The 21457-nt window shown below is 56.9% G+C and overlaps 3 protein-coding genes across 3 annotated transcripts; all 3 read right to left on the reverse strand.

Annotated features, from left to right (window-relative positions):
- Positions 1-3910: 3910 nt before the first annotated feature.
- Positions 3911-8059, reverse strand: LOC104579176 (uncharacterized). The gene is made up of 2 exons (XM_088525543.1): positions 7936-8059; positions 3911-6579 (listed from the first exon to the last, which is right to left on the reverse strand). Exon 2 carries the CDS (start codon positions 6576-6578, stop codon positions 4008-4010), a length of 2571 nt encoding a protein of 856 aa, XP_088381669.1. The 5' UTR covers position 6579; positions 7936-8059; the 3' UTR covers positions 3911-4007.
- A 1931-nt stretch (positions 8060-9990) lies between these two features.
- LOC148594574 (uncharacterized) lies at positions 9991-12886 on the reverse strand. The gene is given in 4 exon segments (XM_088525587.1): positions 9991-11066; positions 11069-11350; positions 11353-11623; positions 12808-12886. Coding segments are annotated over 4 exon segments (1641 nt in total). The 5' UTR covers positions 12820-12886.
- Positions 12887-15413: 2527 nt separating this feature from the next.
- On the reverse strand, positions 15414-17213 carry LRRC15 (leucine rich repeat containing 15). Its single transcript, XM_088525544.1, has one exon. The coding sequence runs from the start codon at positions 17208-17210 to the stop codon at positions 15468-15470; it is 1743 nt and encodes a 580-aa protein (XP_088381670.1). The 5' UTR covers positions 17211-17213; the 3' UTR covers positions 15414-15467.
- Positions 17214-21457: the final 4244 nt, after the last annotated feature.

The following is a 21457-nucleotide window of genomic DNA, read 5'->3' on the forward strand; positions in this document are numbered from 1 at the left end:
CGCCAGGGCTGGCGGCGCCCTCCCGTTGGGGTGTTGGGTTACAGCCGCCCTGACCCGCACGCTCCCGGCCTCCACAAACAGCTCCTGGGCTAGCGGCTGAGCTCCCCTTGTGCTTTTCTGTGGCCACCCTAACCTCCTGTTCCTGCACAGGGCTCCTGGTGCAGCCGGAGGCGAGCAAAGCAGCAGCTCTGGGTACCTTGCGTGCCCGCCTGGGAAAGCAGATCTGAGTTCAAACCATCTTACACAAGGGGAGAGCTGCCCCCGTGCTCCCACACAGTCTTCCAGCCATCTGCATGGCCCCTGTTTTAGAAAGGAAAGGGCCACCCATAGCTCTGTGGGGCTCCGCTCCGCCGGGGCATCATTGTGGCCTGTTCACAGATGCCTCTTGGCCTCCCTGGAGCTGAATCCCGTGGGGTGACACCAGGCCTCCAACCTGGCCACCAGGAGCCAGCTACTGTAGAGGTGTGTGTGGTCCTCAGATCCGCACATGGTGATCTCACATTCCTCCGTCTGGTCTCCTCTAGCAGGCACCTCACGTTCACACGCCACGGGCAAGGGCCCACCAGTTCCCCAAGGATCCTGTGGTCACCAATGGGGCAGCCCAGGGTAGCCCACATGCCCACTCCCTCCCTGGCAGCTCCGGAGCAAGGGCTGCCCATACGGGAACCGCTGCTAATTCCTACCACATCAACACAGTCTTGGCCCTCCAGGCTCTGCCACTGGGCGGTGGAGGAAGCTAAATCCTGACTGCAGCCAGCTGCTCTAGCCCTTTCCCCAGACACACAGAAGGTTGTATTTTCATTGCAAATTGGAAATCAATCATAGCAGGAAATTCCTGTGCTGAGAACGCCCTGGCTATTATTATTTTATAGCACTCAGAGGTGTTCTGGGCCCTTGGAAAGGCACAGCCCTTTTGGGGTAGTATAAGGCAAATCAGTTTTAAAGGAGCTGAAGGAATGTAGACCATTAGTTTCTGGAGCCAGAGCAGTGTGCAGGGAGGCGATGGTTGCAGCAGCACGGACAGGGCTCTGCACTGATTTCAGACTCGTGTCCGATGGGAAAGCGCGTGGCTCGCAGCAAAGACGGCATCCATCCGCACTCCAGAGCAAACACCTCTGGCCCTGACCCCAGCTTTATTAACAGAAAGTAATTAATAGGAAAGCAGACATGCTTTGTGTCTCCCAAGACCTTTTAAGATGTGATTATGTTGTGCTAATCTCGCCCTCAAAGTACTTCCCTATTTAGACTGCACTGGGCCATTAAATATCTGAAAAGCGATATATGAAAGTGTTCAAGCTCTGTTCCCCGGCAGTCAGGCCCCACTTTCAAACCCTCTAAATCATGTATTAAGTTGAGCCCATGTGGCCTGCCAGGAAAAACATTCCCCCGACTTCGGAGCCGTTGGCTCTGTCCCGGCAGATGTGCTGCCCTGCTCTCACCTACGGTATTTCACAGATGTCACCAGGCCTTTGAGGAGCTGCCGAACATCCTGCAACACTGCACGGGCTCTTAGCAAAGACATAGAGCCAAGTCTCTAACACGGTCACAGACACAGAGCTGGCACAGGATGCCCTTCTGGTCCCCTGGGTCCGGCACGAGGTGAGCTCCACACATGCTCTCTCCAGGGAGGAGCCCTGGGCTGGCACCGCTCCGGCCCCCGCTGCCCAGGGAGCCCAGGCTGGAGCTGTAAAGGGAGATGGGAAGGTGTCCCAGGCAGACCCGTCCTGCAGCTGCCTCCTCTGCTCTTTGACACTGCAGTGCTTGAGCGTGCAGGTCCAGGTGCAGATCAGGGAGATGCAGAACTTTTTCCTGATGTGGCTTGAGCTCATGGGTACCAACTCATGCTCTTGTGGTTCTAGAGCTGGAGTTTTGATTCATCCTATGTGCAAACCACGCAGCTGTGGCAGGTGGTGGCGCAGAGGATAAATATAACCACCATACAGCGCTACACCGGGCAGCGCCTGGGCTCGAGCTGAGTTCTGGCACGAAATGCAGTGCGATTTGCAGACACAAGCGGACGCTCCTGGTGGACTCTCCTCGCCCAACACGTGGCCTGACTATTGATTTCCACGTGCTGTCCTCCCCGGGGCCCCAAACCGGCAGCGCCTGCACACGGTGCCTGCGGAGGCACGCTCAGGACACGGCAGGAGGGAGCAGGCTCGAGAGGCCAGGGCAAGCGCCTACAGACAAATTCAACCTTGTAATAAGTGGGGTGGCTCAGCTTGGGGCCAGCACGAGGGACACAAGGCTAAGTCACCACTGCTGACAGCCTTGAGCAAAACCAGTGCCCTTTGTGCTGAAAACGCAGGAGCAGGAGAGAACACACCTCAGTAACACGGGGAGCAGGTATTTGACCATGGAGCCTTCCTCTCCAGTGCAATCCTTAGCTGCCTCTCCTGGCTGCCGACTGCCTTACAAGCCATCAGGGTTGATGTCCTCAGGCTCTTGCTGATCTACACTGGCAGGAAAATTGTTTCTGTGCCCAATGGGAGGTGCACAGGCTGCAAAACTCTAACTGCAGGGAGAAGCTGTGAGTGAGGAGCACCAAGGGAGCTCGCGGCCAGGGCTCAGCCTCATCTCCTGCCTTACAGCTAAGTAAGTGCAGGGCCCTCTCTGCAACCTCCCAGCCTGCAGGGATCAGGAGCTGCCAAACTAAAGGCTTCGCAGTGCCACAGCTACCGAAATCAGGCTCCAAATCTGCTGGGATAAAGCTTTCTAGTTTCACCACTTCCTGCCATGCCAGAAAAGCCACAGAAACAGGTGCTTTTGTTTAAGTTTGGCACTTTCCTTTTCTGGCCCTGGCTGTAACCCAGAAGTGCAGAGGTGAACGTACACACATCAAAACTTCATTTAGGAGGAAGGTTACCCACCTCTGCCTGAACTTCAAAGAAACTGGCACTTAGCCTGGATTTTGGGTACAGGTCCAAGTTAAATCATTGTATGCAAAGTGATTGGACACGTATTACTCTGTCAGAGAAACCAGGACAAGAAGCATCTCAAAGAGCTTTTGGGAGTAGATTTAAGAGAAGGAGAAAAAAAAATAACACATAAAAAGCATTGGTTTTCTCACACTGTCACTGCCTGTGTCCATAGAGGAGAGGTGCAGCTCTGGTCCAAGGTAGCTCTCCGACAACTTTCACCAGTTTGGGAATCCTACGCCCCAGCCAACAGTGGGCAACCACCCCAGAAGACCACGCCAAGAACGAGCCTGGCCCAGAACCAGTCCTCTCACCAGCCCTTTAGTGCATGGCAGGGATGCTCACAGCAGACTTTAATATTGGTCAGGTGGAAACCAAGAAAGAGAGAGGAAGAGCGCAGTGTTGCCGTTTGGACCTACCAGCATCGACCTGCCCGTGGCATGGCTGGGGAGGGTTGGCAGCAGGGTCTCCACATGTCAGAGCAGGTTTTCCAGGGCCACCAGTCACCCTGCGTGGCCGTGAGTAGCAGGAGGACAGGCGATGGCAGTCACTGCAGTCACTGCCGGTGCAGCGATGCCATCTAGTGTTGCCTGGCTGAAGGCTCCATGAGGCAGGGTCACAGGGGCAGCCCTGCTCCCCCAGGCTCAGAGTCTCCTCCGTGTGCAGCTAGTGACACCCCAAAGCCATTTCCAGCACAGAGAGGTCCTGGCATGCGCAGCTCTCACATCTCCCTTCTTGTAGTAAGTGAGGACCAAGGGAGTGAGGCAAAGCAGAACAACACTGCTGGGAGAGCCATGCCGAGGCGCCCAGGCCCCCTGCTCCTGCCCACACTGAGGGCCCCATGGTGCGTGTCGGGGACCATGGGAAGAAGCAGCACCGCTGTGCCACAAGCACAAGCCACAAACTCCATCCAAGATTTATGGGGAAATTGTCCCCCCTTACTCCCGTAGATGTAGGAACACTAGACCACAATGCAGAAACACACCAGTGGCACTAAGCAGGCTGGTTGCACAGAAGCAGCAAAGCTCAAAGTGATGCTGGCACCTTTTCAGAGGGTCCTGGAGAAGGTCCCACACCCCAGTGGACTCTCTAGTATTGGCATGTGGCTGCCAGGGGCTGGACACTCACCAGCCTCACCAACACCCTCGGTCCACCTCTACGGCGAGTGGCTTTGTAAAGGAGAAGGGCCAGATTCAGCCCCAGAAATGTGCAACCAATTTCTAGCATGAGCATAGACAAGCACAAGGTGAGGGAGACCAGGCAGTACCAATGGCTAGACCATAAGGTGCAGCCCCAAGCATGAAGCCAGCAAGGGGACAAGGGCAGGGAGGCCGGCTGGGCATGTGCATGGTCCCACTTGGCAGAAATGGTGAACAGAGCGGATGCAGGAGATGTTGCGAGGGATGGGAGCTGGGGCTGGCAGGCAGAACTCTTCTGGGAGGCTGTGCCTGAGGGCTGGGTGCTGCTAGTGGATAGTCCCCACACTGTGACCTGGTCCAAGTCCCTGCTTGGCTTAGAGGTTTGGTCAGATGATGGGTATGATGCCAGTGTAGTTATGCCTGGCACAGCAGCCCTGTGGGGTGGCTGGAGCACTGACACAGAGCCTGAGGCAAGGGAGGAGCTGGGAGTCCCCAAAACGTTGGCTGCTGGTCTCTCTGTGGGAGCTGAAGAAACAGGTGGCATTTGTTCAGCAGTGGCTGCCAGGGTGGTGGCTGACACTGTGTTGCCAGCAGAAACTGGTGTGGATGGTGTGGTCCCCATGGTGGTGACTCCAGGAGGCTGCAGACTTAGGATGGCTGGTGTTGGACTGAAGCTGAAGACCTCTGGTGGCATGGCTGGAGATGGAGTGATGATGAGGACCTCTCTCAGCGCAGTTGGAGATGGGGTGGTGATGGAGGCCTCTGTCAGCATGGTTGGACCTGGGGTGGTAATGGAGGTCTTCCGAGGCGTGGTTGGAGCTGAGGTGGTAGTGGAGGCCTTCAGTGGCACAGCTGGAGATGGGGTTACGATGGAGGCCTCTGGCAGCACAGCTGGTGATGCTTTGGTGATGAGGGCCCCCAGGGATATGTTTGGTGATGGAGCATTGATGTATGCTTTTGGTGGCACGGTTGACATCATGGTGGGAATGGCTACAGGCAATGGTGTGTTTGGCCCTGCCAAGACTGGGAAGGCCCTTGGTGACGGTGTGGTTAGTACTGCAGTTGGGAAAGCCCTGGTTGATAGCATAGTTGACATCCCTTGTGATGACAAGGAAGTGAATGGCAGAGGTGGAGTAAAAGAAGCTGAAGCAGGCATAGTATTTGGACAAAGTAACTGGTCACTCCTCAGTGACATTACTGCTTGCCCTGCCAGGTGGGGTGGACTCTTGCATGCAACCTGGGTGGGCAATTTAACTTTCTCAGTGTTGCCCTGGATCCAGTTATGCAGGTAGAAAAGGTTGCAGTCACATCTCCATGGGTTCCCGCTGAGATACAGTGAGCTGAGTCTTTCCAGCGGGTCCAAGAGCCCATGAGGGATATTCTCCAGCTGGTTCTTTCTAAGGTTGAGAGTTTTCAGATTTATAAGAGAAACAAAGACCTTGCTGTCCAGAGCAGAGAGCTGGTTTGTGTCCAGCTGGAGGTCTGAGAGCTTGCTGAGCCCAGTGAAGGCTCCTCTTGGTAGGGCTGTTAGCTTGTTCTGGGACAAGATAAGTTTGCTGAGAGATGTGAGGTTTCTAAAGATGCCATCTGGAAGTGTGATCAAACTGTTCCTGCCCAGGTCCAGCTCCCGGAGCTGTGGCATGACATCGAAAAGGCAGCTGGGAAGCTCCACAATGTGGTTTGAACCCAGTGTCAGTAGCTTCAATTTTTTTAAACCAAAAAAGCCTTTAAGTGGGAGAATCCTGAGGAGGTTGTTGTCCAAGAGGAGTTTCTCCAGCTGGGGCAGGTTGTTCAGGAGGGTGGTTGGCAGCACACTGAGTCTGTTCCTCTGGAGACTGAGCTCCAGCAGCCCCAACTGACCATCCAGTAACCCCTCTGGGAGGTCCTGCAGCTCATTCTCATACAGCCGTAGGACTTGTAGTTGGGCAAGCTTGCTAAAGACGTCCTCAGGAAGAGTCCTGATCCTATTTCTAGCCAAGTCCAAAAAAGTGAGATTGGTAAGAGAATCAAAGATGCCTTCTGGGAGAGAAGGGATTGCATTGATGTGCAGGGAGAGCTCTCCTAAATTTTCCAGACCATCAAACAGTCCTTTGGGGATCTGCCTGATGTGGCTGTCTCTCAGCTCCAGTCTCTGCAAGCCCGGAAGGTTTTGGAAAGTTCCCACAGCTAGTTCTTCTAATGAGGCACCAGAGATCTCCAAATCCCTCAGCTTCTCCAAACCGTCAAAGGCTCCTGGTTCAACTGTCTTGATTTGGTTGCCAATAAACAGAATTTTATTCAGGTTGGGCATGTATCTGAAGGCACCTTTTCTTATATCAGTGATGCTAGTCTGTACAAAGATCATCTCAGAAATGAAGGGCTTTGCAATCTTTGGGATCTCTTTGACATCATTTTTGTTCCCTCTGTAGACCTCTTGGTAATCCTTGGGGGTTTCATACTGATCCTGACTCAAGATTTGTTCCTGGCATTTATAGGGATGGAAGGAGAGGAAGAAAAGGAAAAGGAAATGCTGGTACATCATCCTAAAAAGAAGAAAGTTTTCAGATATCAACTATGAAGAAAAATAAAATCTGTGTCCACAGCTCATGAATTATGACACTGTCATTCAGCTCTCAGCACTTTTCTACTCACATATCATAACTCATTTTATGAAAGAGAGAGACTGTACAAGCTGAAGTACACTGTATTTACAATAATTCACTTTTGTTGATACTAAGAGATGGAGAAAAATTGAGAGAAAGCCAACTCACAACTGTTGTGTGGGAGAGCCAAGACCAAATGATCTTGCTTACTCAGAATTTGCCAATAAAATTACCACTTAGAACAGCAGACACTTTATGCAATGCATCAGTGGAAAAAAACAAGCATTACTGTAATTTTTGTAACAACAGCTAGGACAATGAGACACCCAGCACCAGTCCAACAGCACCAATTGCCCCTTTCTCTTCTATCTGTCCTGTTGTAGGTTTCTGTGCCTGTCCTTGGGTTTGCTCTGAACATACAACTCAGACATCTCTGCAGAGCACACTGAGGTTTTCACTTAGGATGAGGCCCATTAATATCCACAAATTAACCATTTGATGCCCAACATTTAGGGCCATGATGTGGAAGCCAAAGGGAGCTGTGTGAATGTCCCTCACTTCCACCTCATCATTCTAAAACATCCAGCTAACACATTTGCTCTGGTTTAATGACAACGCGTATCACAATCTAGCAGTAGTTTTCAGTTTGTGATTCAGAGCCATGGGTGAGGGTAGGAGAAAGGAATGTGGACTGCTTTTTGGCATCCAATGCTTACTATGGAGAAAGTTCACATTGGGAGGTGAGATTTCCTATGAAAAGACCAAGGAACTTTCTGAAAAAAATGTTTAGAGATCAGCAAATCCAGCTTTCCAAAGAATAAAAACCTTTGGGTAAGAACAGACACACCTGAGAGGTATGTGGCTTACTTCCCTAGGGTTTTCCGGGCCCAAAAGCTATTTTTTCCCTGACCATCCTCTCTACAAGACTATTTCAGGTGAACGAGTTGGGGGCCAAGAGAATAAAAGTGCAGCTGCAGGGGCAGGGCAGATGGCCTGGATTTCATGCACAGAGAGAACAAGCTGGTCTAGGTGCATGGCGATGGAAATAAACAGTTCTGGACTGCAAAGCGCTTTTAAGACTCCAGCTGGCTGCATGGAGCTTCAGAATGGCTTGCCCCTCTCTCTCGTGCAGAGCAGGGATAAGGGACAGGCTGCAGGAAAAGGCACACGATTAGAGCCTTGCAGCCTTGCTGTGGAGGGAGGGATGATGTCCGTCTCCCCCCGCCCATAACTGCCCTTCCCATAACTGCATGTTCCTGGTTTTAAAGAGCAAAAAAAGCATTTTGCATCACTTACTTGGCCAAGCACTTCTGATCCAGTGTGGGCACCCCCTCCAGCCACTTCAGAGGCAAGCCGAGCCAAACGCGGAGCGAGGCCTCCAAACGAGCGGTCCCTCCACCTGGCAAGGCCGAGCAGGGAGTTCTTTATCCCCGCAGCAGGCGCAGGGTTTGGTTTCACATGGTGTCGCTGCATAGAGAGATAAGGGGCAGCACAGCCAGGCTGCCGGCATGGGGAGCAGTTCCTGAAACTCCCTCGAGATGAGGAGAGGCACGTAGCCCATAGGTGTTATCTGCTGGAGCCACACGAGCAGCCACATCCAGAAAGCTGAAGATCTCCAGTCCAATCTGTTCAGAAGCCAATGGTCTCCACAGTCTTGTATCTCAGTGTAACCCATCGACCTCACAGCCACCACTCCCATTAACACGACAAAAAGGAGATTTTTTTTTTTTACTGAAGCTTTGACTAGTAAAAATATCCAAGTGTCCCCTTCCTCCCAAGTCGACTAAAAGGCACCGCTCTGAAGGTGTTTTGTGAAGTCTGCCATGGTGACAACACCTGTGACCCTGCTGGACAGATCCCATGATGTCTGGCCATGGCTCGGCGCCCACAGCCGCTGCCCCACTCATGGCTCAAGCTGCCAGCAATGGACCTGCGGTTGTGTCCTGTGCTCGCCTGCATCATCGTACAAGCCAAAGGCCTCCTGGGGACAGCCGGGGCTCTGGGCAGGCACAGTGCTTTAAGGGACGAAAATCCCATCTGATTCAAATACTTACAATGACAGGGTGCTTATCAATCCCATGGAGTAATTGCAGTTGAACATTTCACCTTTGTTTTCCACCTCTTGCAAAGGTTCAGCTCATGCTTACTGGGCTTAACTATGCCTTTCCTGGCAAATTTTAAAGCATTACAAATTATTGCAATATTCGGCAGCCTTACCCCTCTCCAGCATAAACCCCACATGCAGGTTGCCTTTAAACAGAACATGATGAGTCTCCTTGCAGGAAGTCCTTCTCTAATGCCCAAAATACCAGCTCCTCTGTGTTACAAGAGAGCAGCAGTTTTGCACCGGGCACTGACACAGGACAGGCAAGAGGAAAGGGACGCAAGGGTGAACACAGCTCCTGCAGTAACGGCTGAGCGGTAGCTACAGTGAGCTGGGGCCGGGGAGGTGGCAGGCAAGGGCAGTCACCTCCATTCCACGCATGGTGCTAATTAAACCTTCTGTACAGCAGGAAATGTGCGTGTGAGCACGAGCACGTGTGGGAGGAGAAGACTCCCAGCTGGGAGGGCTCTGTGCTGCCAGTGCTACAACTTGACATGCTGGAAGGAGGCCGGGGCTGTCAGGCAGCAGCCCCTCCCCAGCGATAACAGGGCTGGTTTTTCAGTCAAGCCAGCTAAATTCTTTGATGCAACCAGCTGAGAACAAGCACAATCTGGTTTGCATGGTCCCAGAGCACCCGAGGCCCAGAACACCAGCCACCAGAGAGAGCAAACCCAGCAAATCCTCAAGAGAAGGCCTCAAGTTCCTCTAAGTTCAGGCAGAACCAGGAGGCCTGGGACAGCCCCAATGGGTGGCTGCGCTTCTTCTAGGCCAACCCAGTTCTCTCTGGCACAGGAAAGGCCTGTGTCTCATTGGCCACAAGATGGTGCAGGAACACTGCACAGCAACCCCTCGTCCCAGTGGGAACAGGAAGAAAGTTGTGCTGGGCGTTCAGGGCTGATGGTCCAGAGCCTGCTGGGTCATGTGCACACACCTGCATGCGGGATCCCTTCTCTATAGAAGGGCATGACCTACCTGCCTCCCTGGATGGACAGCATTGCTGGGAATTTCCACCCGTCACCCTACACCCAATTCTTCGCTCTGGGAACTGGCCACACAGAAGTAGATATATACAATTTAATGATACTTGAAATCAACAGGAAACACCTGGCAATGTGAATGAACATCCACAGTCCAACTCTTGCATTTGGCGACAGACGGCAACAGTGGCAGGGAAGATTGGTAGGGATGGAGCAGCGTTTCTCCACGTCTTTCAAGCCGCAGTATCCAGCCCAGGCAGGGCAGAGCCCTCATGGAGCAGAGGGGCCGGCGGTGCCCATGGGCTCTTCCCTGCGCGGCACTGCGATGCTGACGCTGACGTGCAGCGCGCCGCAGCTGGAGCGCAGCACCAGGCACCCTGGTAGGGCAGCCCCCGCTGCCGCGGCCTTGGGCAGGCGCAGGCGGAGCTGCCGGCAGCCCGTGGTGTCACAAGCCGCCTGCACGCTGCCCTCGGTGTCACTGTAGGTGCATGGCCCAGGCACTTCCTCATCATCATCATCATCATCATCCTCCTCTTCTTCCTCCTCCTCCGGCACCAGCTCCCTCTGGCACGGCAGCCGCTGCCCTGCTGCCTCCAGGAGGGACCGTCCCTTCAGGGGTGCAGGCTTGGTGCAGGAGGCCAGCGCGTGAGCCAGAGGGTCGGCGAACTCCCGCAGCCAGCCCAGGAGGTAGGCGAGGCGGCAGTCGCACACCCAGGGGTTGCCCGCCAGCCCAACACGTGCCAGCTCCTCATTGCTGTTGAAGAGCCCCGGGGGCAGTCGTGGCAGGCGGTTGTGCTCCAGTGCCAGCACCACCAGGTTGGGCAGCCCCGCCAAGAGCCTGGGTGCCAGGCTAGAGAGGTTGTTGTGGCTGAGCCGCAGTGCCGTGAGACTCGAGAGGCCCTGGAAAGCCCCAGTGGGGAGGTGTGCCAGGCTGTTGTGTGAGAGCGCCAGGGTCTGCACCTCCGAGAGGTTGGCAAAGACGCCCTCAGGCACTGTCTTCAGGCAGTTGTGGGCCAGCGAGAGGTCGAGGAGCCGCGGGGTGCCCCAGAAGAGGGCGTCCGGCAGGGTGGCGAGCTGGTTGCCCTCCAGGTTGAGGGAGGTGAGGTTCGAGAGGCAGGAGAAGACGTCGGAGTGCAGGCTGCCCAAGGCGTTGTGCTGCAGCTGTAGCCGCCGCAGGCCTCTAAGGCTTGTGAAGACCCCATGTGGCAGCGCCCTCAGCCGATTGCCGCCCAGGTGGAGCTCGACGAGGTGGCCCAGGCTGCTGAAGGCCCAGGACGGCAGCCAGGCCAGCAGGTTGTCGCTCAGCTTCAGGACACGGAGGGAGGTGAGGGGAGCGAAGAGACCCGGGGCAGCTCAGTCATGATGTTCTGGGAGAGGTCCAGGGTCTGGAGGTGTCGAAGTGGACGAAAGATTTCGGGAGGCAGCACCTCGATCTTGTTTCTCCGCAAATGTAAGTCCTGCAAGGAGCCCACGGCACCAAAGATCCCTGGCTTCAGGGAGCGGATGGCATTGGATCCCAGGGAGAGCTTGCTGAGTCTGGGAAGGCCAGCCAAGAAACCGGGGCTGACAAACGACAGGGCAAGGTTGCCTGAGACCTCCAGCTCTGTGAGGTTGGGCAGCCCCTGAAACATGCAGCCTCCAGCACCTGGATGTTGTTGTTGAGGAAAACCAGCTTGGAGAGGGTGGTGCTGGAACCCAGGGCCCCTCTGCGGAGGCTGCTGAGTGCCGTCTCCATGAAAAAGAGCTGGGTCGCATTCCCTGGCAGTCCCGCGGGGATCTCCTGCATCCTCTCCTCCGAACAGAAGACTTTGGAGACATCGTAGCACTGGCAGGACGGAGGGCAGGGCTGGGGGAACCCTCCCACCAGCAGGGATCCCAGCCCCACGTAGACCGTCACCCTGCACTGGAGAAGGTACCAAGGCTCATCCCTGTGCTGTGGCTGGGGCCAGTCCTGCCCCACGCACTGCTTCAGTGGGACAAAAGTCTACACCCCAGGAGAAGTGACTTTTGTGCTGGGAAACACAGCGAGCGCGATCCACAAGTTCATCCCGCATCCTGCAGATCACCCCAGCATTGCCCTTGCTTGGCTTTCACAGGAGCAGGGCACTTCACTCCCCAAGCCCTCCCTTGCAGCACATCCACATTTTTCCACCCATGTCCCAGCCCTGCTCTTCACCCGCGACAACCAAGACTGTGCCACGCTCACCAGCAGGCCCCCATGTCCTGCAGGGCCATGGCCAAAGCCGTGCCTGCATTGTCTCACTGAGGCCCTGGAGGAACCCGAGGTGTGCTCACACCGTGTGGCGAGGGGAGTGCTGCAGAGCAGACCTGGGCAAATCAGCATCCAGTCACAAAGTGAGCAGGCTCCACTGTCTGTATTTCTAGATGCCTGTTACATATTTCTATTTCTTATTAAAATTTTGGACTCAGGGTTTATAATGAGGGGGTGTGTGTGTGCACCTGGGACAGATGTGCAGGGGCTAAGGGTCGAAATGCTGGGGCAGGGAGAGAGGGCTGAGGGTTGCATGTGGCAGGGTTCCCCAGGCAGTGTCCAGCAAGCACAAGACTGCTCAAAGCAGCCTTCAGAAGCAGCTTCGGAACAGGACAAGTGTCCTACACAGACCGAGGCAACATTTTCCACCCAGCAGCACCAGGCAGGGTAGTTTGGCAGAGCTCTAAGCAGCTCAGGCAGCCCTCGGCGAGCGGAGCAGGAGCACTCAGGCTTGCAGAATATTTGATTGACCATGTGCCTGTTGCCAGCCCACGTGGGACAGCCTGAGCAGAGCAGTGGCCTTCAGGCCACAGCTAGCATCTTGGTGCTCAGGACACACATAGGTGCTACCAGAAAGCTGGACATGAGCACCACCCAAAGGTGAATATTGCTTCGCAGTGACAGCAACCTAGAGAAATCCCATTCAAACGAGGGGTGCTCTAGATTCGTGCCAGTGTCTCAGAGCTGAATTGGGCCTGTTTTCCTTTCTGCCTTCTGACATGTTTTCACACAAAGCCAAAACCCGTTCCTAGCACACCCAGATCCCTTAGCAAACCCTTGTCTCCAACTGCCTGAGTCAAGCAGCTGCCACTCACCAAGAACAGCATCACGGGTACCGTGACTGAGTCCACTGCGAATTTGTAGAAGCAAAACTCCTCCAGAAAGGAAGATGTATTCTGGGGCGGATGTTGAAGCCAGCTGACGAAACATCCCTGCTGGGGCGGAGCTGCCCATTTCTGCTTATCGGCGACAGCAACCCGTGTCCTTGGAGCGCTTCAGAACAGCCAGCCCAGCCTGGATTGAGGTGAACGCACTCAGAGAGCCGAACAAAGCCAGCAGTGAGCTCGCATCCTGGCAGAGAAGCAGCGTCACATCCCAGAAGGTGCACCAGCCCCCAGGCAGTGACAGGGCATTGCTGGCACCAGTGACACCCATCCCACACCCAAGGTCAGCACACTTGCTCACTGCAGCCCTCCAAACGCCTTCCTGGGTTTTTATAAATGTCACTGAAGAATGAGACCAGCAGGTGCCCTTGCTGAGAGGCAACTCAGGCAAGGCTTACCAAGGGAAACCCAAACCATGGTGAGGGAGGAGCGGCATGCCCAGTAAGGCTCTGGGACCATCATTGTGCAGCTAGGAAGGCAGAGCCTGCTATATTGATTGCATTAAGTGTTCTCTAGCCTGGGATACCAATGTGAGACCAGACAAAGCCTACAGATCAGCCAGGATCCCAAAAGCTCGCCTCCTACCTGATAGAGCTGAATGCTTCTCTCCAGGTACTTAAATGGCTTTGGATGGACCACTGGCGACAGGTTGCTCAGGTGTGAAGAAATTCAGCTGTGGCAGAGGCTCAGGCTGCCGCAGCCATCAGCAACTGTCTTGAAAAGGAGCCCAGTGAGCTCCTCCACCCCAGGGCCAAACTTGATAAAGCCACTGAACCTGTGTCTTGAGAGAGGACTCTGCAGGAAGCATCTCTGTGGAGCAGCTGATGGAGGTCTCAGCTCTCTCTCTCCCCCTCTCCCTTTCTCTCTCCCTCTCTCTCTCTCTCTTTCACACAGCATATGTGGCCTTGTCCTCAAAATAAAATAGTTATAAATAAATCTAAAAATCACATATCTACACACACACACACACACACATGTGGTTTAGGAGAGGAAATAATGTAAAACTCCCAACTCAGCTGGGTTGTTCCAAGGGCACAGGGCAGCATAACATGTAGGAGCAAACAAACAATTCTTGGAACTGGAGATGGACAATTGCACTTTAATCAAAGAGGTCACAGAGCAGGTACTGAACAGCACAGATGCATGTTCACATGTTTCCAGGCTTTTCTGCAGGAGGAGCGCACCAGCGGGTGAGCGCGGGGCCTGCTACCACCAAAGCGGGGGCGCAGGGCAGGGAGATTGGCGGGTACTGGGGAGCTCGGCCCCTCGCCCGGCTCTTGGACGCCCATGGCAACGTTCCCCAGCACCACTGCAGCACTGCAAGGCTGCACAGAGGTGAGCAAGATGGGGTCCTGCTGGGCTGCATCCATGGGATGCTCCAGCAGCCACGGGATGTTCCAACAGCCGCTCTTGGCTGGGGTGTAAGCGCAGGGAGCCTCTCTTGGCCCCAGGGAGAGGGGCCCACACAGGGAAAGGGGCTTTGAAAAGTACTTCCTTGGGTGACAGCCAGCTGGCACAGCCGGGCGCTTGGGCCAGCTCCATGCATGCTTCGTGCCGATCTCCCAGTCACTAGTTCTTTCCCTACAGCAGCAGCCTATTGCACCTAGCCCCTCTCCAGCATGCTCTAAGACCAGAGACTGTAGCATGGCCTCGGGGAGGTCAGCCTACCACGAGGCTCAGGCCTCAGTTTGCAGCTTGGCTGCAGGCATTTGCTGCTGTGTCCAGACCAGGCACGCAGCCCCATTCAGCCCCCAGGGACAGGACCCTCCAGCCAGCAGGAGCACAGCTGTGGTCAGGACATTCTTGAGATGGGGCTGGGGGAAGATGCTGCTTTTCTCAACCGTGCACTGCCTGTGGGCAGGTTGGGCACAGTCGGGTTACTCTGTGCAGGCTGCAGTAGCACCAAGGAGCCCTGTCCAGGCACAGGAACAAGGCACAGACAGTCCTGCCCCCAGGGGTTCGCCCCCTGGACACCCCCAGGCTGCAAACGAGCACAAGGACACACAGCTCTGCTCTGGGCAAAGGTCTGTGCTGCTCTCCCCAGCGCTGCATGATGGTTTAGTACCCTGCATACCCAGGCACGGGATGGGAAAAGGGCAAAGGCACGAGGCACCGTGAGCTGGGGTAGGGCAAGAAGCAGCGCCAGGGCAAGCAGTGGGAATTGCTCAAAGGGCAACACCAAATGACGGATGGGTGAGACGAGGCTTGCCTTGCTCCAGAAAGCACCAGCATGGCCACGCTGCAGCAACCTGCTGAGCCCTGGGCAGCCCCTGCCCTGCTGGGCTGAGGCTCTGCCCTGTGCCTGATGGGCCCCAGGGACATCCCGAGGTGCAGGGAGTGAGCACAGAGGATGTGCTGGAGGTGAGGGGCTGGAGAGGAGCCAGGGCGGCTGTGGGGTTTCACCTCCCTGCAGGAGAAGGCCTGCACGAGGCAAAGCAGAGCAGCGTGAGGGATGCAGAGCAATGCTGGCCCGTCCAGCTTGTCTACGGCACCTGACGCAAGGTCACTACCAGGTGTCCCGGCCCCAGCAAGCAGCACCAAGGGGCTGTCTCACCAACGCTGCTCCTCCAAGGGTTTGCCAGCCGCTGCACTCAGGCTTCGTTGGGTGCCTTCATCCTCATGAGCACGATGTTGCTCTTCTTCCTACAGCTGTAGGCCACGAGTGCCACGAGAGCGCAGAGCAGGGCAGTGCACACCAGCACGATGACTGCCACCACCACCCCGCTCTGCACCCGCGTCAGCCCCCACTGCCCCCTCTCCTCCTGCTCCTCTTCTGCAAGGTCAGGGGCTGCCGGTAGCCCCGTGGGGCGCCCCATCTCTGTGGCCGTGAAGGCTGGCCCAGGTGGATGTGCAGAGCGCGTGGTGCTGGGGTGTGAGGTGGCCGTGAAGCCCTCCGGCTCGGCTGTCAGGGGCAGCCCATCGGAGAGCAGCTGGTCGCGCCGCAGACCCACGATGGGAGCGCCCCGCAGGAGCAGCGGCAGGGCACACACCGGGGGGATCTCGCCCACCTTGCGCTGGTTGGCCTCCAGCCATGTCTTGAGGGAGAGGATCTTCTCGTCGCAGCGCCAAGAGTTGTTGTGCAGCCTCACCTCCCGCAGGGCAGCCAGCGGGGCAAAGACACCTGCTGGCAGATTCTCAAGGACATTGCCCTGCAGCTGCACCTTCCTCAGTGCCGGCGTGGCCTCAAAGAGGCCCTGCGGCAGCACCCGCAGCTGGTTGCTGTGCAAGGAGATGTTCTGCAGCTTGGGCAGCCCCTGAAGGGCCTCGGCGTCCAGGCGCTGCAGCGCGTTGGTGTGCAACGACAGCTCCAGCAGCTCACCCAGGCCCCGGAAAGCTCCTACTGACACTGAGCGCAGCTGGTTCTTGCTCAGCACCAAGAGCTGCAGCTCGGTGAGGTTGCTGAAGATGCCCTCAGGGAGGCCAGTGAGCTCGTTGTCGTAGAGCCACAGCTCCTTGAGGTTGGGCATGGGTCCGAAGGCACCAGGGGCGATCTCCCGCAGCCGGTTGACGTGCAGGGTGATCTTGGAGAGGGCACGCAAGGGCAGGAAGACACCACTGGGCAGGGCGGTGATGAGGTTGTTGGAGAGATAGAGCTTCTGGAGGCGCTCATTGTGCGTAAAGAGCTCTGGCGACAGCGTCTCCAACTGGTTTTGGTGCAGCCCCAGCTCCTCCAGCTCGGGCAGCCCATCAAACATGCCCGCAGGGATCTGCCGGAGCCGGTTCTCATAGAGCCGCAGCACCTGGAGCCGTGTCAGCTGCTCAAAGGCCTGGGGCGGCAGGCGTTCGATGTTGTTCCTGGCCAGGTTCAGCTTGGTGAGGCTGGTGAGCGGGTCGAACATCCCCTCCGTCAGCTCGTGCAGGTTGTTGCCGTGCAGCTGCAGCTCTTTGAGGTTGCTCAGCTGGGCGAAGTGGGAGGGCTCAACGTGGAGGATCTGGTTGCTGGACAGGAGCAGCGACTCCAGCTGGCCCAAGGGCTCAAACACTTCCACGGGCAGCTCCTGCAGCTTGTTGCTGGCCAGGCTGAGGTAGCGCAGGGAGGGCAGGTACTGGAAGGCTCTGGGGCTGATGCGTGACAGGTCGTTCTTCTCGATGCGCAACCCAATCAGCATGGAGGCATTGCCGAAGGACGCAGCACCCAGCTCCGTGATGCGCGTGTTGATGATCTGCAGGGTCATGGTGTTTGCAGGGATGGGGCTAGGCACGGCCGTGATGCTGGCTCCGGAGCACTCCACCTGGGCTGTGCGGATGCACTTGCACTGCTCTGGGCATTGGGCACGGGCAACGCATGCCACGTGCAAGCCCACAAGCAGCAGGACCCAGCCACTCTGCTCCATGTCCTGCAGGGAAAGCAAAGGGGAGTTCAGTGCGGGACTTCCCCAGGGTGCTCCGGCCAAGCTGGCCAGAGCCTACTGCTCCATCAGTCAGTCTGTGACATCTCCCAAAGTGACAGGTTAAGCTGGCTGCTTTGAGAGGAGAGCCAAGAAAAGCCAAAGGAGAAAGGTGTGGGAAGAGGCTAAGCACCGAGGCTCATCCCGCTGCCAAAACACTGCTCTTGGGGACAGGATCTGCTTTTCTCCCTGAAAAGGGCCAGCGGGGCCATGGGAGCAACTGCGCTCCCAGCCTCCGTCATTGTGGCCCAGGAGGGCTTGGGAAGGTGCTGCCCAGCCAGCGCAGAGCAGGAGCTCTGTGCGGGATGGAGCCGTGCTCTGGGCGCCTCGCTGCCATACCACAGCTATTAGCGGCATCCCTGGCGTCCTCCGAGCACGGCCATGGCTCCCTTCGCTCCTCCAGAGCCCACAGTGGCTGGGAGTGTGGTTTCCTGTTTTGCAGCACATCATCGTTTGCTGTAATGATGGGGACTCGCCTCCTGGCATTGCCAAACATTGAAAAACGTCAAAATGGCCACTAGCAGAGTCAGCCCGGTGTGCAGAAAGATGAGCGAGTCCCAGGGACACCAGGATGAGTGCAGGAAGCTGCACCCACAAGGCACCTCCCAAGCACGATGCAGCCACCAACCAATTGCTCCGCACTGCTGTCCTGGAGCCAAGAGCAGCACGGGCAGCCGCTCCCCACACATGTTCACGCTACACCTACCCCCAGGGCGAGACGGGAACAAGCACAGCCGCATGGGTGGCTGCCCCGCGCCGAGGAGCTGCGCGCGGCAAGGCCGGCCCAAGAGCAGGGAACAGCCGCTCGCCCGCTGGCATCGCCCACCAGACGTGCCGGGGGCTCCCTGCCAGCGGCACCAGCAGGGCGCCAGGGCCAGCCTGGGTGCCCCTCGCAGGCGCTGTCGCCGCGGGGCCAGCCTGCATGCGGATGTCCACGTGAGACGTCCTGCTCTCGTGGCCAGAATCAGCCAGGGCTGAGACATCCGCCCACCGTGACTGCGGCAACCCGTCTGCCAGGGCAGGGTGGATCCAGTTCTGGTGCCTTTCCCTGGCTGTCTGGGGACCGGCCGCTGCTCCGTGGTGGGTCAGAGCTTTACATACCCCACAGACATGGGCATCATCTACTTCTGGCAGGGCACAGCTCCTTTCTGCAAGTCCCATGCTCCTGCTAGGGAAAATACTGGCTTTCCAGAGGCAGGAGCCAACTCTCTAAGAACCAGCAGGGTTTGTTTTACATGTGGAAACAATCTGCATCCGAGAACAGCTCTGTTTATAGCAAGCAGTTTATAAATTTCACTGAGCCTCTACAACATCAAAAGCCCTGCTCATGTCACTCCCTGTTAAGAGAGCATCCCAGCTGGAGTGTGGTTCAGAAAAGACAGCTGAAAACAATTTGCCTTTTTTCTTTTCTTTTTTTTCTTTTTTCTTTTTTCTTTTTTTTTTCCTTCTTTCTTCTAGGGACAAAAACTTGCAGAGAAGCTGAATATTCTCTCCCATTCAACTCCTGCACTTCAGCATCCAAATGGTCCCAAGCTTAACCCATAAGGAACGTGTAAGGAGGAAAAGCAAAATGTAAGGGGGGAGAGAAATGCTATTTTTTTACAGTACTTCATCTAAGCAAATATTTCAGTTCCCACAATCCCCAAGAAGCCAAGCACCTCATGTGATAACAAGGGCAGGGATGCTGAGCACGCACACCCCAGACCCCGCTGCAGCCCCTCCAGGCGCAGGCTGTCCCGCGGCGCAGAGCACACTTACCCGCTGGTGCGTCCCGCAGCTGAGCTCGCAGTGAGCGGCGCTCCGAGCTCCGCGCTGGCGAGCGAGCCGAGTGCGGTTCACGCTTCCCCTCCCAGTATATAACCCGTCCAAATCAATGAATCAGCACAGGGGCAGTGTCGGGGTTAGGGAAATCATGGCAGCAGGGCTGTTTCCAACTCACACTTCCTCAGCAAACAGATCGGTTGCCTCAAAGATGGTGATTTCACTTTCTTCCTTAAAAAGCCCAGGGCCTCGGTTTAAGGAAAAGCAGCCGGCGTGGCCAGCCCCCTGGCTGCAAACAGCTCCAGGAGCCCCTCCAGGACACCCCAATCCTGGCCAGGCCCCCAGGCTGCACCCCATCCTTCGCTGTTGCACCGTGTGCCCAGGGCTGCTCTGGGCTCCCCTTGGCGTGCTCTCTTTGCACACCCAGCCCCAGCAGAAGGTCGTTGCCGCCAGCCTAACAAGGCGCTGGGTCATGCCTGCAGCCAGAGCTGCCCATGAAGCAGTACATCAGGGCTCCCCTCGCCTCCATTTGCAGGAAAGGGATGTCTGAGTCTCTGGGCTCTCCACAGCTTTGGAGGTGTCCCCGTCTGCACGCACACCTGACCCTGGTTACTGGAAATAGCAAGAGAGGAAACCCAGGCTGCAAGATTGCTGGAGTGGGCAACAGCTGGGAAACTGGGGGCTCAGATGTCCTGTTCCTAGGGGGAATTCCCAGACCTGGCTGAGCATCCGTGATAGTGGTGACGCTCAACACAGCACTCTTCCTGCTTCCTTCCCACAGCATGCCTAACCGGCACAGATGGTGGGAGACTGGGAAATGATTGGGCTAGGAAAACTAGGGAGTGCAGAGCAGAAGGCAACAAGGCTGCTTCATCCGGCAGCACTGTTCTGGAAACATCATGGCCCAGAAAGCAGTGGTGCTGGGCATGGTGCGATGGGGAGCCCGGGTGCTGCGGTGTGCCCAGCGCCAGGGGGGCAGGACAGCAGTGCTCAGCCACGTCCCTCTAACGGGAGGAGTGATGGGTGGGCACCTGCTGGTCCCTGCTGCAAGGATCTGCCCACGGCCACGGGCAGGGCACTGAGGGAGGCCAGGCCACCATCGTGGCTGAGCATCCTGTCTCAGAGCCCATGAGCACGGGTGCAGGGATCTGAGTCTGCGGTGGGATGAAGATGCTCTGACCTGGGCACAGGCAGGGCAGGGGTGCAGCCAGGAGCAGGGCTTTGGGGAGATAATGCAATAAATCCAGGGTGCCTGGGTCCTGTTTGGGCTTTCCCGAGCCTGCAGCACTGTGCTTGCTGCTGCCCTCTCTCTGCTCGACTGATCCCATTTCAGGCCACCCACGTTTCCGACAGCTGCAGTAGCCACAGCCCAGGTCCCATCAGCGATAACGAGCTGCTGAGACAGGAAGAGCACGCTGCTGGCTCCGTGCATGCTCCTTGGCATGGCACAGCATGGTACCCCAGCGCCTCAAGAGCAGGGCCCTGGGGCAGGGCAGCGCAAGGAGCAGAGCGTGGGGTGAGGGACTCACAGAGATGCTCAGCAGGTTTGGGTCCATCCCGCAGAGAGACACGCCAGGGCGCAGGGGACGGGGATCCCATGGTAGAGGACTGGTATAAACACGCAGGAGAAAGTTATGGGGACCGAGGCGGGAGCTTTCGGCGGGACCCAGAGAAGGGCAGCAGGGATCGTGGGAATGGAGTGTGCAGCAAGAGCTGAGCACTGACTTGGCTGCACATGTCGTGGGTGGCAGCTGCCCTGCGTGGGACTACGGCTACCGCCCACGTGAGCGCAGGGCCATGGGATTCGGGGGACTGCAAGGAGCCCCTGGGCTGGAGCCACCCAGCTTGCCCGCCCGCTCCCACAGCAACGCCTGCGCTTTGGGCCCAGAGAAGGGATGTTTGGAAAACGCCATCCATCCATCCATCCCCTTGCGTGAGAGACTTTCCCAAGCTGCTGTTCCCAAAATAAACTCTCTGCTGCCCTGAGGGTGGTGCAGCTGGGGTCAGGCACGGGCCTGGGAGCCGCCAGGCTCCCCCGGCCCCGGCGCAGGGCACGGGGTCCGCACAGCCTTATCGCACGCTTATCTGCCGGCTCTGCGTGCCCGCCGCGAGCGGCGCGCCGGGCTCCGGCCACGGTGACTCATTCCCAAAGCGCACAGCTTTCCAGCAAGGCACCGCAGAAGTGAAAAGCCAGCGCTTCTCAAAAACCACCACCCGGAGCACAGCCGGCGCAGGAATGTCGGACTCAGCTTCTTCCAAGCGGAGCAGACCGGGAGCAGGGCAGTGGCTGGCGGGGAGCAGCCCGTGCCGCTGCAGGCACCCAGGCGCTGTGGGGTCCATGCAGCCTGGCCCGAGGAACACCAAACCCCACCGCCCCGGGGCCCAGAGCACTGGGACCGCGTGGGCTATTCGTTGTACCTGCTCCCTTTCTA

The sequence above is a fragment of the Tinamus guttatus genome, unplaced genomic scaffold (genome assembly GCF_059628265.1).
Source record: "Tinamus guttatus ecotype Peru unplaced genomic scaffold, ASM5962826v1 Tinamus_guttatus_pri_ptg000227l, whole genome shotgun sequence".
Classification (NCBI taxonomy): Eukaryota; Metazoa; Chordata; class Aves; order Tinamiformes; family Tinamidae; genus Tinamus; species Tinamus guttatus.

Coding starts and splice junctions, on each gene's coding strand:
- LOC104579176 (XM_088525543.1), bottom strand. CDS start 6,578: ATGATGTACCAGCATTTCCTTTTCCTTTTCTTCCTCTCCTTCCATCCC.
- LRRC15 (XM_088525544.1), bottom strand. CDS start 17,210: ATGGAGCAGAGTGGCTGGGTCCTGCTGCTTGTGGGCTTGCACGTGGCA.